The following is an 18,311-nucleotide window of genomic DNA, read 5'->3' as shown; positions in this document are numbered from 1 at the left end:
TTGATCCTCTCCCTTTGGATTTTTAGCTTTCATTTTATTTGGTCTCTCCCTCTTCTCTTTTATTCTTCTTTTCTTTCTTCTTCATCAGAGTGAAGCATATTCCTAAGAAATTATCTATTTCTACAACCATGACCAACAGTAATCTCGTCTCTTATACTAATTTTTGCCAGAGAATAATGCACTTCCCTTTCATGAAGAGGGAAATGTTACTTTGGGGGTGGTTAAATTTGTAGTAGATTAAACAAAGTGAGAAGTAATACATGACAGATTCTATGAGAAAATGGATGAGTTTTGGGGGACCTAGAATAATTGCTATGATAACTACCTAGATGTTCTTGGTCCCTTAATTACCAATTTCTAGACCTCACAGAAGATAAGTCTCTAACCATGTTTTATGTCTCGGAGTCCTTCATCATGGAGAGTAGTTTTTTCTGATATTTACTCTTTTGTTGTAGGTGAATGACAACACTGTCATATGATGTCTATGGAGAACAGATCTAAAGTGAATGAGTTCATCCTCACTGGATTAACAGATGCCCCAGAGCTTCAGGTTCCTCTCTTCATAATGTTCACCTTCATCTACCTCATTACCCTGGTAGGGAACCTGGGGATAGTAGCTCTGATCTCCTGGGATTCCCACCTCCATACCCCCATGTACTTTTTCCTCAGTAATCTTTCTCTGGTGGATTTTGGCTACTCCTCAGCTATTACTCCCAAGGTAATGTCTGGGCTCCTCAAAGGGGACAAGGTCATCTCCTACAATGGGTGTGCTACACAGTTTTTCTTCTTTGGGGCTTTTGTTACTACTGAAAGTTTCCTCTTAGCTTCCATGGCTTATGATCGCCATGTAGCTGTGTGTAAGCCCCTACATTATACCACCACCATGACATCAACTCTATGTGTACATCTGGCTAGTGGTGCTTACTTATGTGGCTTTCTGGCCTCCTCCATAGTCATAGGAAACATGTTTAGCCTTTCCTTTTGTAGGTCCAACATCGTCCATCACTTTTTTTGTGATATTCCCCCTCTCTTAGTTCTCTCTTGTATTGACACTCACATCACTGAGTTAGTATTCTTTATCTTAGGCTCATTCACTGCCTTTTTCCCCTTTCTTGTCATCTTTACTTCTTATTTGTTAATCTTCATCGCCATTGTAAATATCCATTCTGCTGAAGGCCGCCAGAAAGCCTTCTCCACTTGTGCTTCCCATCTCACAGCAGTGTCCATATTCTATGGGACGATCATGTTCATGTACTTCCAACCCAGTTCAAACCATTCCATGGACATAGACAAAATGGTCTCAGTGTTCTACACCATGGTCATCCCCATGTTGAATCCTTTAGTTTATAGTCTGAGGAACAAAGATGTCAAGAATGCTTTTAGGAAAGCTGTGAAGGGACAACAACTTCAGTTGGGCCATATTTTTCCTTAGAGAGAAAATCCAATATGTACCTTCCCCACTCTGGGATCCAGCCCGCAACTCAGCCCATTTTTCATACAAAGGTATAATCCAAACTTTTACAATGGCAATACTATGTAACAGAAAGTGTCATAGATCTGGAGTTAGGAGAGACCTGAATTGATATTGTCTTAGACACTTTTATGATTCCAGCCCCAATCTCAGTTTCCTTATGAATAAGGGGCCTTAGTAGTGTCCCCCTCTTATAGGATTGTTACAAGGAATGAATAATATGTGCCTATTATCTTCTTTTTCTTGTTCAGTTCTGTCTGGCTCTTCATGGCCCACTTTTGGGGTTCTTTGTTTGTTTTTTGGCAAACATACTGGAATAGTTTTCCATTTCCTTCTCCAGCTCATTTCACAGAAGAGGAACTGAGGCAAACAAGGTTAAAGGTCTTTCCCAGAGTCATACAGCTAGCAAGTGACTGAGGCTTTATTTGAATTCATGAAGATCATTCCTCTTGATTCCAAACCCACTCCAATCCCAGTGCTCTCTCCACATCACCACCTAGATGTGTGCCTGATCATGAATGCGCGCACTCACACACACACACTCAAGTTCAAGACAGCAATTGTAGTGATTTTCTTAGAAAGCAGGGATCAGTTACATGACTTCTGAACAGTTTATTACTTTGAGAAAAAAAGCCTGAACTGTTCGAAAGATATAGCTTTAATGCTAATAGTATTGCTTATTCCACATCCCTTAATGCAGAATTGAGTTGGTAAATGCTTAAGAATCAGTTCTTCAGAAAAAAAAAATGTATACACAATACACTTTGAAATTTAACCTGTTATTTTCTTCATCACTTTCTGATATATAGATCATAAACAAACAATAAATTAAGTCTTGATTTGTAGCATTTATTAATTTTTACAGTCTGGGTGCTCATACTCAGTGTAATTATCTCTTGGAGTTGGTTTCAGAACACCACTGCAGTATGGCTGCCGTTAGGAAGGAATATAGGCCACAAGATGGGCCTAATGACCTAGAAAGACCTTTGATCCTGTAGGAGAGGTGTGTATCATTGTAATGTCAATGTAATGTACTGATACCAATTTCAATATTAATACCATCCTAGCTAATTGGTTCTTTATCTGTTTCCATGTCTGAATAAGGGTTCCTTATAAGATTTTGTTTTTACATGTTTTGATTTTTCTATGGGAAGAAATAAAGGCTGACCAGGATTTTCTAATTTGAATTATTTTATAAGAGCTGCAGACCCATCTTGACCACACTGGAAGAAATTTAGGAACAAACTATAAAAAGTATTATTTTTCAGGAACAATGCTATTCAGGTGTAATAAGCTAAGGAGAGAGATGGAGGGGGAGTGGGGAGGAAGAGAGGGAGAGAAAGAGGGAGAGAGAGAGAAAGAGAGAGAGGAAGAGAGAGAGAGAGAGAGAGAGAGAGAGAGAGAGAGAGAGGAGACCCAAAAAATATTGAAGAAAATAACACATTAAAAAATAGACTAACTCAAATGGCAAAAGAGGCCCAAAAAGCCAAATGAGCAGAAGAATGACTTAAAAAGTCAAATTGCCCCCATGGAAAAGGAATTTAAAAATCTCACAGAAGAGAGTAATTCTTTCAAAATTATATTGGAGCAAATGGAAGCTAATGACTTTATGAGAAATCAAGATACTATAAAACAGATCCAAACAAATGAAAAAATTGAAGGTAATGTGAAATATCTCATTGGAAAAAACCACTTACCTGGAAAATAGATCCAGAAAAGATGATTTAAAAATTATTGGACTATCTGAAAGCCATGATCAAAAAAAAGAGCCTAGAAATCATCCTTCGAGAAATTCTCAAGGAAAATTGCCCTGATATTCTAGAACCAGAGGGCAAAATAGAAATGGAAAGAATTCCCCTATCTCCTCTTGAAAAAGATCCCAAAAAGAAAACTCCTGGGAATATTGTAGCCAAATTCCAGAGTTCCCAGGTCAAGGAGAAAATATTACAAGCAGCCAGGAAGGACAATTTGATATTGTGGAAACACAATAAGGATACCATAAGATCTAGCAGCTTCTACATTAACAGATCAGAGGGCTTAGAATATGATATTCCAAAGGTCAAAGGAACTAGGATTAAAAGCAAGAATCATTTACCCAGCAAAACTGAGTATAATGCTTCAGGGGAAAATATGTTCATTCAATGAAATAGAGGACTTTCAAGTATACTTGACAAAAACCCAGAGCTGACCAGAAAATTTGACTTTCAAATACAAGAAGCAAGAGAAGAATGAGAAGGTAAACAGGAAAAAGAAATCATAAGGAACTTATTAAAAAATCCTTTCAAAGTCCTTCTTGAGCTCCTCCATGGCCTGTCACCAATTCATATTTTTTCTTGGAAGCTTTTGATGCAGGAGTTTTGCCTTTTTTGACTTCTTCTGGTTCCATGTTTTGATTGTTTTTGTCCCCAAAAAGGACTCTGTAGTCTGATTGTGCTTCCTCTGCTTGCTCATCTTGCCAGCCAATCACTTGAATTCTGATGCCTTTGCCATTGTAGAGCTCTGCTTCGAGAGTGGAGAGAGCTGTGTTCCAATTCACTGGGGTTTTTCACAAATGTTTTCAGAGATTCGAAGAGGGTGCCCTCTCTACAGCCACCACACACTCTGGCACACTGGCATTTCTCACCCCAAGACTATCACCCAGACAGTGACCCAGTGTAGCAGCAAGCACCCCAAGTGTCCTCAGGGTCGCTGCCACCACAGGTTCTTGGATCTGCTTTGTTAAAGGAAAGCAACTCAAAATGGGTTAACAAGCTTACTTTAATCAGTCAAATAAGTATCGTTTACCTAGTTCAGGGGAAAGAGGTCAGCAACCTGAACTTCAGAATATACAGACAGAATTATCAAGACAGAAACAGGTCAAGTAGACAGTTTTCCAATCTGTCCAACCATTACATCCATACCAAACAACATCTGGGTTTCAAAGCCGGGGGGCTCTGGACAACGGCTAGCCCAGAGTTTCATCAAATCACAGAATGCTTCTCAAAGTGAGCCCCAAAACAAATCTACACATCAGGGCTTATATTGCCTTCTCCTGGCTCAGAGAATGTAACAACCTCATTGACTCACTGCCCAATCAAAAAGTATCTACTGAAAAACAAGCCTCCCGCCCCAGGCTCCAGGTGCACTTTAGCCTAGGGGCAGGGAAGATCTTAAAAATTTACATTCCCATTACATTCGGCCCCAAGATCTTTCATGCTCATAGCATAGTCAATTTACTTTTGAATTAGCATTAAACATCTCTTAGGTCACATTTTTAAGATACATAACTAAAGTTACCAAAGTGGCTGCTGGGCCTTAGACAAACACAAAGTACATTGCATTATCACCTCAATTCAAAACAAGAGTCCAAATAAAGTTCTCTTGGGGGGAGGGAGTGTCCTTCCCCTCACACAGCTCCAGCCCCTGCTTCCAAGTACAGAGAGGGGGCTGGGCAACAAAACCAACAAGGTGGGGTCCTTGGGGGTCCAAGGTACTTCATTCCATCCACCATAGTCACAAGTCCATCCTCCCCCTGAGTCCCAAACTGTGGGATGCAACAAGGAAACACATTCAGTGCCCCTGCTTTGCTGCTCAGTTCTTATCTTTTCCTGTGGATGTATTCTGAACTCCTGGGTTCCTTACACCCAGTTCCAAGCAGGTCAAAGCAAGAGCGATTACCTTCTGAATGGTTGCTTGTTCCCCCTACAATTTATAGGCCAAGAACTCTGGAGGCAGCCACATGTCAGCAGCTGCAGCTGCCATGACTCCACCACCCTTTGCCCCAGGGGCAGGGACTGCACCATGCTTTTCTACCACCCAGTTGTAACGGAGTTCTTCACTGACCTTTTAATTTCTCTTTGGTGTTTATGGTTTGAGAAGTCTGAAAACCACAACAGCTGCTGGTGATTCACTCTCCTCAAGTCTGCTCCAGCCAGTCTGGGTCACTGGTTTTGGACACCCTGGGCAAGAACAGCTGCACTCAGCTCCTATCGGTGTGATGGACCTTTCCTGTTGGCCTGCCAAGGTGGCTTCAGTGGGAGATTTGTTTTCTCTGTCACTTTGTGGGTTCTGTAGCTCTAAAATTTGTTTGGAGTCATATTTTATAGGTATTGGAGGTGGTTGGGGCAGGAGCTCAAGCAATTTCCTGCTTCTACTCCACCATCTTGGATCTACCCATGGTCCCTACTTTGAAAGAATTTATGATTCAGGAAGCAGCTCAGTCATATATAGAATAGAGATCTGGAATTGAATCCAAGGAGACCGAAGTTTGAATGCTACAGTAGTCATTAAATAACTGTGTGACCCTGGCCAAGTCACTTAAACTTTATCAGCCTCAGTTTCTTCAACTGTAAAATGAAAATAATAATAACATCTGTCTTATATGGTCATTTATCAAGTATTTATTATTATCTGTCACCCTGTGCACTTTATTGTCTTTTCCTCCATCTTATCCTCAAGAATACCAGGAGGGAGCTTTTCAAAGGCTCTACTTAAACCTTGACAAATGAGTACTTCAGGATTCCCCTAGTAACCATTGAACTAGAACTTTAAGGGCATGTGTCTTTGAAAATCAGAGCTACCAAGCAGAGTGGGACAGAATGAGATGGAGTTTGGACACATATATAAATTGGGAGCTTTGAGTAGATGAAAAAATGGCATATTAATAAAAACATCATTTATAATTTACAAATTACTATCCTCACAATAATATTTAGAATTAGATCATACAATTATGTTTATTAGCATGTCACAAATGAGGAAATCAAGGTTCAACCAGGATAAGTGACCTGACTATAGTTTCACAGTGACCTCTACTTCCATCTCAGATCTTTGAAACACAGTTCAGGGACTTTTCCACTACCCCATTTTATGAAGATCTTTTCACTATCCCACATCCCTTTCACCTTCAATATCATATTTGATCTTCACCAAAACATTTTGGTTATATTGAGCTCTGAGATTATTATACCCATTTCAAAGATGAATAAACTGAGACTTGGAGATGTTCAGTAATTTATCTAATGTCACATAATGAGGACTAAAATCCAGTTTTTATTAATGTCCCTGGCCAGTAACTTTTCTTCTTCACTTTGGTAATATGCTAAGAATGACAAAGTCCCCTTGAGGAAATGGTGTCTAAGGATAGTCACCGTTAACCTCATATTCATAGCAGAATTTAATGGATTGTTTTGTTCACAAGTTGGCAGCAGAGCAGCCAGGTGTCTTGAGGGAGAAGCATCTCCCAAGAGCTTCAGGGTTTCCCAGGTCTGCTTAAAATATTGGCCTCATCCCTGATGTCAGCTACTGATATTGAAACATTCGACTATAGGGCTCAGCACTGAAGTACCAGCTTATGGGTCAAATTCCCTGAGTCATTGATTCATTCATTGAGTTTCCTATGTGTATGCATGTGTATTTCCTAAAGCTCAGCTGAATGGAGGGTAGGGATGGGTGTTGCTAGCTCTATGCCATTAGTGCCACAATGATGACCAGGGCTGATCTCTCTGTCAATAGGAACCTTGAACTCTTAACCCCAGAGACTAGTGGAAAAGGTTTTCCAATAGGATCACATATATCCTAGGCTTGGGACGTCAGGGCCAAACCTTGAATATAAAGTTTTTGGCTAACTCTCCTCTTTGGAGTCATGGCCACCTTTCTCCATAGCAAGTCAGCTAGGATCTAGAACATCCAATCCAAGGATGCTGTGCTTATGTATACAGCAACATGGTAGAGTGGAAACATCACTGAGCCTGAAGGCAGGAAGGCTTGGATGCAAACCTTCTCCGTCTCAATCATTCCCCGTAGGTAAGTCATTTTACTTCTTCCTTTTTGTTATCCATAAACTGTGGGTAATTACACTTATGTTTATCTCATTGGGTTGTGCTGGGGCTCAAATGAGTTCATGAATGTTAATTGTGTCGAAACACCCAAGTGTTCTATAAACACCAGCTATTGCCTTCTATGTGCAGCTTCTCAGGGTCATTATCCTTCAAGTAACTGAAGGAGCAATTTGAGGACTGATGTCCCTGTAGTGCTAAGGAGCACTTAATTGAGAAATGGTGCCTAAAGGGATACTGTGTGCAGAGCCCTGTATTCAGTTCTTGAGAGAGGGGACTACTAATAAAATTTAAGTGATGTAATCCTTGCCCTCAAAGATAATAGCTCACAATTATGTCAGACTTAGAGCTTTGCAAAGAGCTTTATAGTGGTTTTTTCATTTCAATCTCCCAAGAGATAAATACCATTATTATTATTCCATTTTTACAGAGAAGTAATTTGAGAATGAGTGACTTAAATGACTCGTTCAGACATATAGTTAATAAAGGTCTGAAGTGGGATTTAAATCCACACGTTCTTGATTTAATGATTAAACAATTCTCTCTCCACCACATCACATTGCCACACCAGTACATCACACTGTAGTAATGCTTTATCCTCTTTTGTGTCTGTTCTTCTCAGAGAACTCTCATCCATTATCATGTCCAAGCATGATGACTTTTGTTAATCATGGTGACTCTCATATCTATAGCCCTAGTTTCTTTGCATACACTTCACATCCACTATGTGATTTCCATACTCAAAGAATAGAATTCCCATTTTCCAAATGAGGAAACAGGCTCAGAAGGAGTGACTAATTTCTGTGAAATCACAGAAGAAATTAATGAAGATCCAAGCAAGATTAGAGCCTGTCTTCAGACTCCTAATCAAATGTTCTCTCCAAAATACTATTTACCCACACCTCCACATTTCTTAGTGAAAAATAAATGACTTTATCTGCCCTGGAAACCAAGAAGTGCTCTCTTTAGACAGAGGAACTCAAGAAGACACAACTTTTACTACATGTGTGAGATTGTCACAGACTATATCAACGCCTGTTTGATTCAGTAGTATTGATTACCAAAATGACTCAAGGGTACCATGTAGGAGACAAACATAATGATAAATCTTGACTCTAGGTTGGTTGTTCATATTCTATTTAATACAGTACCTATTATGTTAAAGGAAAAATCTTATTATCCTAAATAATTAAAATAGATATTTTCTACTCTCCTAATGGTCTATGAGATAAAGTTTTAATTATTTTTTTGTCCTTACTTACAAGTCCCACATTACTCACGTTAAAACAACAATCCTTTTACTATAGTGTTATGAAGAATAATGAAAACTTCCAATTAATACAGGTTAAAAGTATCACCGAATCATGGATTTATAGATAGACAGGATCTCTGAGGTTATCTATTCTAACATCTGTTCTTTATCAGTGAAGAAACTGAGGTCCATAGTATCCTAGGAGTAAAAGACCTTGAGGACTTGTCAAAGATAACACATACAATACCAACATTGCTAATTAATGTAATAGTAGATTACACTTATGTAGAAGTTTAGAGGTTTCAAAGCACTTTTTAGGAGTATCTCTGTCTATGCTTAGAGCATTTGTGTGATGCCCAAAGGCCACCTTGGCTTAATTCTGACAGGGAGGATTACCAGTGGTTAATCAGGGAGCCAATAAAAAAGTATTAAGTGCCTACTATGTGCTCACAACCATGCTAAGCACTAAGAACACAAAGAAAGGTCATATAGAATCCCTGCCCTCAAGGAGAGCATAATTCTAAATACTATGCAAAATACTGTACAAACAAACTATATCCATGAATTAGAATTAATCAAAAGAGTGGAGGCACTGGACATGAGGTGGGTCAGGAAAGGCATTTGGTTCAAATTTGGAGGTTAAGCCAAAGATCGGTGATTTTCCAGGACCTAGTAAACTACATGAATGAAAGGAATCAGTGCCCCTGTTTGTGGCCACCTTCTGCTTCTACACTGGCAGTGGTGTAAAACTGAAAAAGGGACAGACTGTGTAAGGGAAACCGATTTAGAAATCATCATTATGTGATTCTTTTTTGTGGTTTTGACAGACAGCTCTGGCTACAAGGCAACTAGTGTTCACTGGCAGCTGTCCTTCTCAGAAAATTGTGACCTCTGTCCATTATATAGACCTTACAGCCACAATGATTCCAGAGCTAAGCAGGATTCCAGTGAAATCTCAACCAATTTCTTTGATCCTCTACATCATTCTCTCTGTCTTTTAATTTTCCTCTTATTTTATTCCTCCCTCTTCTCCTTTTTTCCTCTTTTCTCTCATTCTCCATCAGAGTAAAGCATATCTTAATGGAAATCAAGGTAGTACTTTGCTGCTTGTTGCAGCTATTCAAGTGCCTTTGAACCTTGCCTTTGATTGTGTCAAGTCTTTTGGACACAATATACATTATGTTGCCCTTAATAGGTCTAATATCATCACATGGGGGCCATGGTGGGAAGAACTTGCCAAAAAAGTGGAACAGGGAGGGTGGAACATGAAGGAGCGGAGCAGATATATACTCGAGCAGGATCTGGGACCAAGCAGAACTGAAAGGGAGAATGTTTGTGATGTCCACACTCTGTCTTTCTGTTCTGTCTGTGTTGATGTTACTTTGTCAGAATGAAACATTCTGTATTTTGAAAGAGGACCTTCCTCCTGATAGGGAAGCCCGAAAGAGGACTTGACTGCTGATACAAAAGCACTGAAAGAGGACTTCACTGCTGATACAGAAGTTCAGGAAGAGGACATCACTGCTGTTTACAGAAATCCTGAAACTTTACCATTGACTTCTGTTTGATTTCTCAGATAGGAGCTTTGTCCGTTTGTTTGTGTTACTTTGTCAGATAGAAAGTGAATTGATATGATAGTGACAGCAGTGGGTGTAAATATTGTGTAAATAAACGTTGTAGTTCAGTTAAGGTTTGTCCTCCTAGAAACAGAAACTATGAAGGGCTTGGAGTGGAATAGTCCCCATGGGCTGAGATATAGAAGCAGAACAGAGAGTTGCTTGTGTGTGAATCCAGGCAAGAGACAGGTGGATCCGGGGAAGATCTGGGAGAGCTGCCTACCTGTGAATCCAGGCAAGAGCTAAGAACTGCCAACCGCTGGAAAAGGAGTCCTGGGGTTTGGAAGCCAGCTTCAGGTTGAGATGAAAGAATACTTTACTTGGGTCCTCAGTGCTAACAGATGATATTGTAACTTACTGTGACCTAGAGGTGGATAATATTTGTATTTTCTGCTACTCCTTAAGGATGATTGGCTCAAGGATGATTAGAAGCTAGCTTTGGGTCAAGATGAAAGAAGACTTTATTTGAGTACTCTATATTGATTGAGGAGATTGTGATTTACTGAATGATGTATTTTATTTAATACAATTTAGTAATAAGTTGTTATGTTATATTACTGTGAATGGTGTGCTTTAGTTTCTTGAATATTTTGCTTTAGTTTATTGCTGAATAAATAGACCGTTCACTATATTATGCAAATAGATTCTTAAAGTTATTCACAGTAGCAGTCCTCAGGAGAGCTGCTCCTGATTGACTTTACACATATTCATAGGAAAAGGGCTCAGTCTCCAACCCAAAACAGCAACAATCCCCCATCTTATTCTGATGTTTTACCAGGGAATAAGGCATTTCCCTTTCCTAAAGCTGGACATGCCATTTGGGGAATTGTTAAGTGTGTACTAGACTGTAAAAGAAAAAGTGGGAAGTAATACATGAGGAAGTCTATGTCTATATGAGAAAGTGGATCAATGAATTTTGGGGACATAAAGTAATTGCTATGACTAATACTAGTTGCTCTTTGTCATTTAATTCTTTATTTCTTCCCCTCATAGAAGATAGGTCTCTGATCATGGTTTGAGTCTTAGAGTCATTCATTACATAGAGTGGATTTTTCTGATGGTTACTCTTTTGTTGCAGATAAATGATATTTTCAAATGACATCTATGGAGAACATATCAGAAGTGAATGAATTCATCCTCATTGGATTAACAGATGCTCCAAGGCTTCAGGTTCCTCTCTTCATCATGTTCACCTTTATCTACCTCATCACCCTGGTAGGGAACCTGGGGATAGCAGCTCTGAGCTCCTGGGATTCCTACCTCCACACCCCCATGTACTTTTTCCTCAGTAATCTCTCCTTGGTGGATTTTGGCTACTCCTCAGCTGTTACCCCCAAGGTGATGGTTGGGCTCCTCACAGGGGACAAGGTCATCTCCTATAATGGTTGTGCTACCCAGTTGTTCTTTGTTGGGGCCTTTGCCACTACTGAAAGTTTTCTCTTAGCCTCAATGGCCTATGATCGCCATGCAGCTGTTTGTAAGCCTCTACATTACAGCACTACCATAACTTCAACAGTATGTATCTATCTGGCCAGTGGTGCTCATATTTGTGGCTTTCTGACCTCCTCCATAGTCATAGGAAACACATTTAACCTTTCCTTTTGTAGATCCAACATTGTCCACCACTTTTTCTGTGACATTCCACCTCTCCTAGTTCTCTCTTGCTCTGATATTCACATCATTGAGTTAGTATTCTTTATCTTAGGGTCATTCACTGTCTTTTTTCCATTTCTTGTCATCTTTACTTCTTACTTAATAATCTTTATCAATATCCTGAAGATCCGTTCTGCTGAAGGCCGCCAGAAAGCCTTCTCCACCTGTGCTTCCCATCTCACAGCAGTGTCTATATTTTATGGGACAATCATCTTCATGTACCTTCAACCCAGCTCAAGTCATTCAATGGACATAGACAAAATGGTGTCAGTGTTCTACACCATGGTCATCCCCATGTTGAATCCTTTAGTTTATAGTCTGAGGAACAAAGATGTCAAGAATGCTTTCATGAAAGCTGTGAGAGGAAGACAATTTCAATTAGATCATCCATAGAGAGAAAATCTAATCTATTTCTTGCCCGCTCTGGGATGCAGCCCCCCAGTCAGTCTATTTTTCTTATGCACAGAGAAGTTTTATCCATTTTTTAATCAGAGACAGCATCACTTAGTAGGGAATTTAATAGAAGTGGCATAAAGGAAGCCCTGAATTTAAATTCTGTCTCAGATATTTTTATGTTGTTTGACTTAGACAAGTCATTTAAAATTTCAGCCTCAGTTTCCTTGTATTTAATGGGTCTTAATAGTATGCCCTATCTTATAAGATGGTTGTGTAGAATGAGTGAATGATATATGTGTGTGGAGAGGGATGGAGGGAGGGAGAGAGAGAGGGGGGGGGAGAGAGCACTGGCCCTGGAGTCAAGAGGACCCGAGTTCAAATCCAGCTTCAGACACTTAATACTTACTGGCCATATGACCTTTGGCAAGTCACTTCCCCAATTGTCCTGCCTTCCCCCCTCCAAAAAAAAAGCACAAAAAATATTTATAAAGGAGAGAGAGAGAGAGAGAGAGAGAGAGAGAGAGAGAGAGAGAGAGAGATGTTGCTACAGCAATTCTAGCTATTATCCTTTTAGAAAGAAGTAAGTCTATAACAAAATTTTGAACAGTATAGTACTTGTAGAACAAAGCCACTGAGCTGCTTGGAAAATATAGCTTTGACGTTAATAGCATTGCTTTTTCAACAGCTCCTAATCAGAGGTATGCTGGGAAATACTTAAGACCCTGGTCTCTGTGAAAAATGTGTCCTTTACATACTTCAAATTTAATGCACTTTATTATTTTCTTTATCATTGTGTAAAGTAAAAATCATGCACAAAACAATGAATTATGTCCAAATTTGTAGCCTTTTCTGATTTCTTCTATCTAATTGCTCATACTTGAAATTCAGCTATGTCTTAGTGAGTCCCTTTGTGTTAGTTCCCAAACCACCCTACTGTATAGCTGACTGTTTTAAAGAAATACAAATCACAGGGTGGGCCTACGGATCTGGAAAGAACTTTGATCCTGTGAGAAAGAAGAATGTCACTATAATGTCAGTGTAGTATAATGTAGTATAGTGTAGTATAATGATAATGTCAGTGTAGTATCTTGATGTCAACCTCAGCATCAATACCTTTCTAACTAATTAGTTTTTTTGGGGGTACTTTATTTCTTTTTGTCCTGAATAAAGGCTCCACTGTGGGTTTTTAACATCTTTTGATTTTCTGTGAGAGGAAATAAAGGCTGTCCAGTATTTGGTAACTTAAGTGATTTAGTAGGAGCTGGAGATGCATCTTGGCCATAGTGGGAGAAACTTAGGAATGTGCTATGCATGTAAGTTGATTTTCCAGAACACCTCAATTCGGAGGGTAATGTGAAATTGCAAACGATGGTCCATTTTATTTTTTCTTGTTGCTTATTTATTAATTGACAATTGTATCTAATCACTGGAACCAATATTTGTGTATCAAGCATAGATTTAATTGTATAAGTCTCATTAGCAAAATTTGTAAAGTGTAACTTCCACGTTCCTCTAGGCTTAAGTTCAACCACAAAGACTTAAATCTTTAAGTTTTGCTGACCATTGGCAGAAATGAGTCAACCTGGTTATAAGATTTGTATCCACCATAAGACTTTCAGATGCAAAACAGTTCTGTGTTTTGTCTGTTGCCAAAGGTTATGTTCCCTGAGACAAGACAAGCAAAACCCACCCTTCCTATCTGTGTGACCGATCACAGATTTTTGGAATTTGCTTCACTGGATTGCTTCTGGTGCCTTATATAACCCAGCCACTGCTCTGACTGTTGGTGAATCTTCATCTACCAAGGAACATTTTTGTTGTCAATTGCTTGCCTTGCCGGTAAATTGACTGTGCTCAGATATTTGTGTCTCAGTTTCTCTTTATCACATTTTTTCCAGTAGTAATAAGCTAACAGGAAGTAAAAAACATTTTGCAAGTCATTTTCCAGGATTAAACAAGGTCCATCTGAGCCCACAAGTTTTTGTGAGGCATGAGGGCCTTTGGTAGGACTTTAGTGTTCCTTTCCCTACTTTGACTCCATACATTTTCCTTTTGGAATTCAAATTACTTCGGACTCAGAGTAGCACTAAGTCTATATAAATGAGGCATAATTAGTTCAAAAAAAGTTTAATTGGTATTAGTGGGCTACTAACATAATATCTGTCAATAGTATGAAATCTTTTGCCCCAAATGAGAAAGGTGATGGTACTTACCTCCTCTGTCATTTTCAGAGCATATCTGAATGCTTTATTTTGTCCTGGGTGTTACATTTTAGAAAAAATATCTTGATTGCTGGACCATGCATGGAGGAGATTTATTGGAGTCTCTGCCATAGAAGAAACAGTTAAGGAATTGAATAAAATAATTTTGGACAATGAAAATTCAGTGTGGGTGGGTGAAGGATTTGAAGATGTGTCTTGTGTGAGAGGCATTAGACATATTCTTCTTGATCTTAGAAAGCAAAACGAAGGTATTGGCATTGCCAAACGGTTAGCTAGTAGACATTACACATCGGTGTAGTTTGTGATTATTAAAATGCTAAACAGATAATATGAGTGGAAACGATATTTAGGAAGAGGTGTTCCCATTTGCTCTGTCAATGCAGTTTAGTCCTTTATATGACACTTGTATCTGAAAGAATTTATATGTGTCATCTCCTTGATTAGAATGTGAACCCTTGAGTGCAGGGACTCTTTCGTTTTTCAACATGCATCCACAGCACTTGGCACAGTACCTTCTTTGTAGGCACTTACATTCAATGACTGCCAGTACAGCATAAAAGGTGGACACACAAATACCTTCAATAAACACAATAGGCTTCACTGACCAGGACAATTACAGTCATTATTTTTTTTAAGCAATCGAGGTTAAGTAACTGGATCAAGGTTACACATTCAGTTATTGCTGGGTGTGGTGCTAAGTATATGAGCCCGGATTTGATCCCCAGGTCATCCCGACACTGGAGCCGGTGCTCTTACTTGCTGTGCTACCTGGCCGCCCCAAATTACAGTCATTATTGTCAGGCAAGAATGAAGGTTTTGAAGAATGTGCATTCTACAGTTATCACTAACACCCTACCCATGGTGCATCTGAGTCAAAGTTGAACTTCCATTCACTTTTTTTTCAATGAAATTCAACAAATATCTACTAAATACCTACTTTAGGTAAGGCTGGAGTGGGAGCCAGAATAGCTAGACAGATGAGAGGTTAAATGGCTTAGTTACTGCAATGTTTTCCATTCAGTGGTTCATAAATACTTTGGGAATTTGCAATCATCATTCAAGGAGTCAGAGCTAGCCATATTTTATTGTTACTGTAAGTAGTAAATTATCTCTCAGTTGTGTTACAAATATCATTTTCCTCTGTGATCACAAATAGGCACAAGTTGGAAGCATTTTAGGTTTGTTACTGTAACAATTTGAAATTGCCATGACCATGTGCAAAACAACTTAGGGTTATGTGTAAATATTAAATTAAAGTTTCAGCCTGTTTTTAAAAATAAATATGAGTCATTCTTTGAGATTTTCAATATTTTGGGTTATTTCCACACTACCACAAGGGCTCCACATTTGGAAGCAATTTGATTCCTAATGGATAGTCATGCCATTGCATTCCATACTTTTCACTCTGTCCAGTGCCTCCAGAGGAGCTCCCTTATTTCCTTCAGTCGTTCTATAATTATATTTCATTAACCAAGAAACCTTTGACTTTATATTATGAAGATGTTGTGAAATTTTGTATTCTTGAAGCCAAAATATCTGGAGGTTTGTAAAGCAGATTGAATTGGAATTCTCTTTAAAAGTCTTCTTGAAACTGTCATGGACCATCAGAAATGCTCTGAGGAAGCCAAATATATTGTCCCTTATGGTAGTATCAAGGCTGAAATTTTCCAGTTTAAACCCAACTTCTGGATACGTTATTGTTCTACTACTTGGTAAATTTTCAAATGACTCATTTGGTATCACTGGTAGGTCATGTGATAGACAGAATTTCTGTGAGAGTATAACCAGGATACCAGTGGTAGGATGATTATGATGCTAGTTAACAGCTATATAGCACCTACTATGTTAGAGGTACTGGATTAAGTACTTTACAAATACCATTGCATTTGATACTTGGAGGCAGGGCATTAGGGTAGACCACCTTCCAAGATAGAGTGATCCATTATTAAGTTTTCTTGTGTCTAAGTATTTAACACATTCTGAATCTGCCACACTGTGCTCTTTCCTATCTTTCTCTGCATCTTGTCCTCAAGAATAGCAGGAGGGAGATTTTCCAAGATTCTACTTAAACCTTGACAAATGATTATTACAGTATTGCCCGACCTACCATTGAGCCCAAACTTTAAGGACCTGTATCCTTGAGAACCAGAGCTACCAAGTAGAGTGGGACAGAATAAGATGGAGTTTGGGAAGACAGAGAAATTGAGAGCTTTGAGTATATTATAAAGAACAGCAGTAATATTCAGAGTAATAAGAACATCATTTATAATTTACAAATTGCTATCCTCACGAATTTATTAATCACTCTCCTCACAATAATCCTCAGAGTCAGAGCACACTATTATGCTTATTTGCATGTTAAAAATGAGAAAATCAAGGCTCATCCAGGATAAGTGATTTGCCTTTTGTTTCACAATGACAATCTAATTTCATCTCAGATCTTTAAAACCTAGTTCGGGGACCTTTTCACTACCCCATTTTCACTATCTTTTCACTATCCCACATGTCTTTCATTTTCACTATCATATTTGTTCTTTCCCCAACCTTCTTGATTGTGTTCATCTCTGAGATTATTATACCCATTTCAAATATAAATTATCTAAGACTTTTGACTATCCTACATCTCTTACATCATCACCAAAAGTTTTTGATTGCATTCAGCTCTGAGACTTTTATACCCATGTCAATGATGAATAAACAAAGACTTGGAGAATTTTAGTAACTTAGTCACATAGCTAGGAGGACCAGAACTCAATTTTTTATTAATGGCCATGTCCAGGTCCCTTTCTATTTCACTTTGGTAATAACAAGCTAAGAATGACAGTCCCCTCAAGGAAATGGTCTCTGTGGGTACTCTTGACTTTCCCCCCATGTTCAGAGCAGAATTTAATGATTTGTTTTGTTCATGATTTTGCAGCAGAACTGCCAAGTGTCTACCATATCCCAAGAGTTACAGAGTTCCCAGGACTGTGTATAGTCCTTGCATCATCCCTCACTTTTGCTATTGACATTGGAACATTCTACTATAGGACTTTTGGTAGTTATATAGGACTATATAGTGTTGTGCTAACGGTTTGTGGGACACATTCTATGAGTCCTTGATTCATTCATCGAGTTTCTTTTGTGTTTCCTGAGGCTGAGCTGAATGGAGGATAGGGACTGGCATTACTAACTATGGCATTTGTGCCAAAATGGTGACTAGAAGTGAACTCTCTGCCAGTGGGAACCTTGAACTCTTTACACCAGTGACAAGTGAAAAGTTTCTCCAATAAAATAACATGCTTCCTAGGCTTGGGATTTCAAGGTCAAACCTTGAATATAAAATTCTTGGCTAACTCTCTTCTTTGGTGTCATGGTCACCTTTCTTCATATCAAGTCAGCTAGCATCGAGAACATCCCATGGAAGGATGCAGTGCTTACGTATACAGCAACAGGGTAAAATGAAACAACGCTGGACCTGGAGTCAGGAAGATCCAGAAAGAATCCTTCTCTATCTTACTGGTTCCCCATTTGTAAGGTACTTGACTTCTCCCCTTTTCTTATTCACAAATTGTGCATAATTATTCTTTGTACTTATCTCACAGGATTGTGTTGTGGCTCAAAGAAATTCGTGAAAGTTGATTGTGTTCAATCAAATGCTCTATAAACACCAGTTATTACTTTCTATGTTCAGCTTTTCAGGGTCATTATCCTTCAGGTCATAACTGAAGCAGCAATTTGAGGGACTGATGTCCCTATAGTGTTAATGAACACTTAATTGAGTAATAGTGACTAAAAGGATGCTGTGTGCAGAGCACTGCATTAAGCTCTTGAGAGAGAGGACTGATAACAAAATTTAGATGGTATACAGTCCTTGCCCTCAATGATAATAGCTCACATTTATAT

The 18,311-nt window shown here is 38.9% G+C and overlaps 2 protein-coding genes across 2 annotated transcripts; both read left to right on the top strand.

Moving 5' to 3' along the window:
- The first annotated feature begins 475 nt into the window (after positions 1–475).
- On the top strand, positions 476–1,432 carry LOC138177037 (olfactory receptor 5B2-like). Its single transcript, XM_069108018.1, has one exon. The coding sequence runs from the start codon at positions 476–478 to the stop codon at positions 1,430–1,432; it is 957 nt and encodes a 318-aa protein (XP_068964119.1).
- Positions 1,433–10,255: 8,823 nt separating this feature from the next.
- On the top strand, positions 10,256–12,201 carry LOC138177098 (olfactory receptor 5B2-like). The gene has a single exon (XM_069108086.1). It carries the CDS (start codon positions 11,251–11,253, stop codon positions 12,199–12,201), a length of 951 nt encoding a protein of 316 aa, XP_068964187.1. The 5' UTR covers positions 10,256–11,250.
- Positions 12,202–18,311: the final 6,110 nt, after the last annotated feature.

This window comes from Petaurus breviceps, unplaced genomic scaffold (assembly GCF_028583685.1).
Source record: "Petaurus breviceps papuanus isolate PSGF00001 unplaced genomic scaffold, PetGlider_PUasm1.0 90330, whole genome shotgun sequence".
Taxonomy (NCBI): domain Eukaryota; kingdom Metazoa; phylum Chordata; class Mammalia; order Diprotodontia; family Petauridae; genus Petaurus; species Petaurus breviceps.
This window is presented reverse-complemented; position numbering and strand designations above follow the sequence as displayed.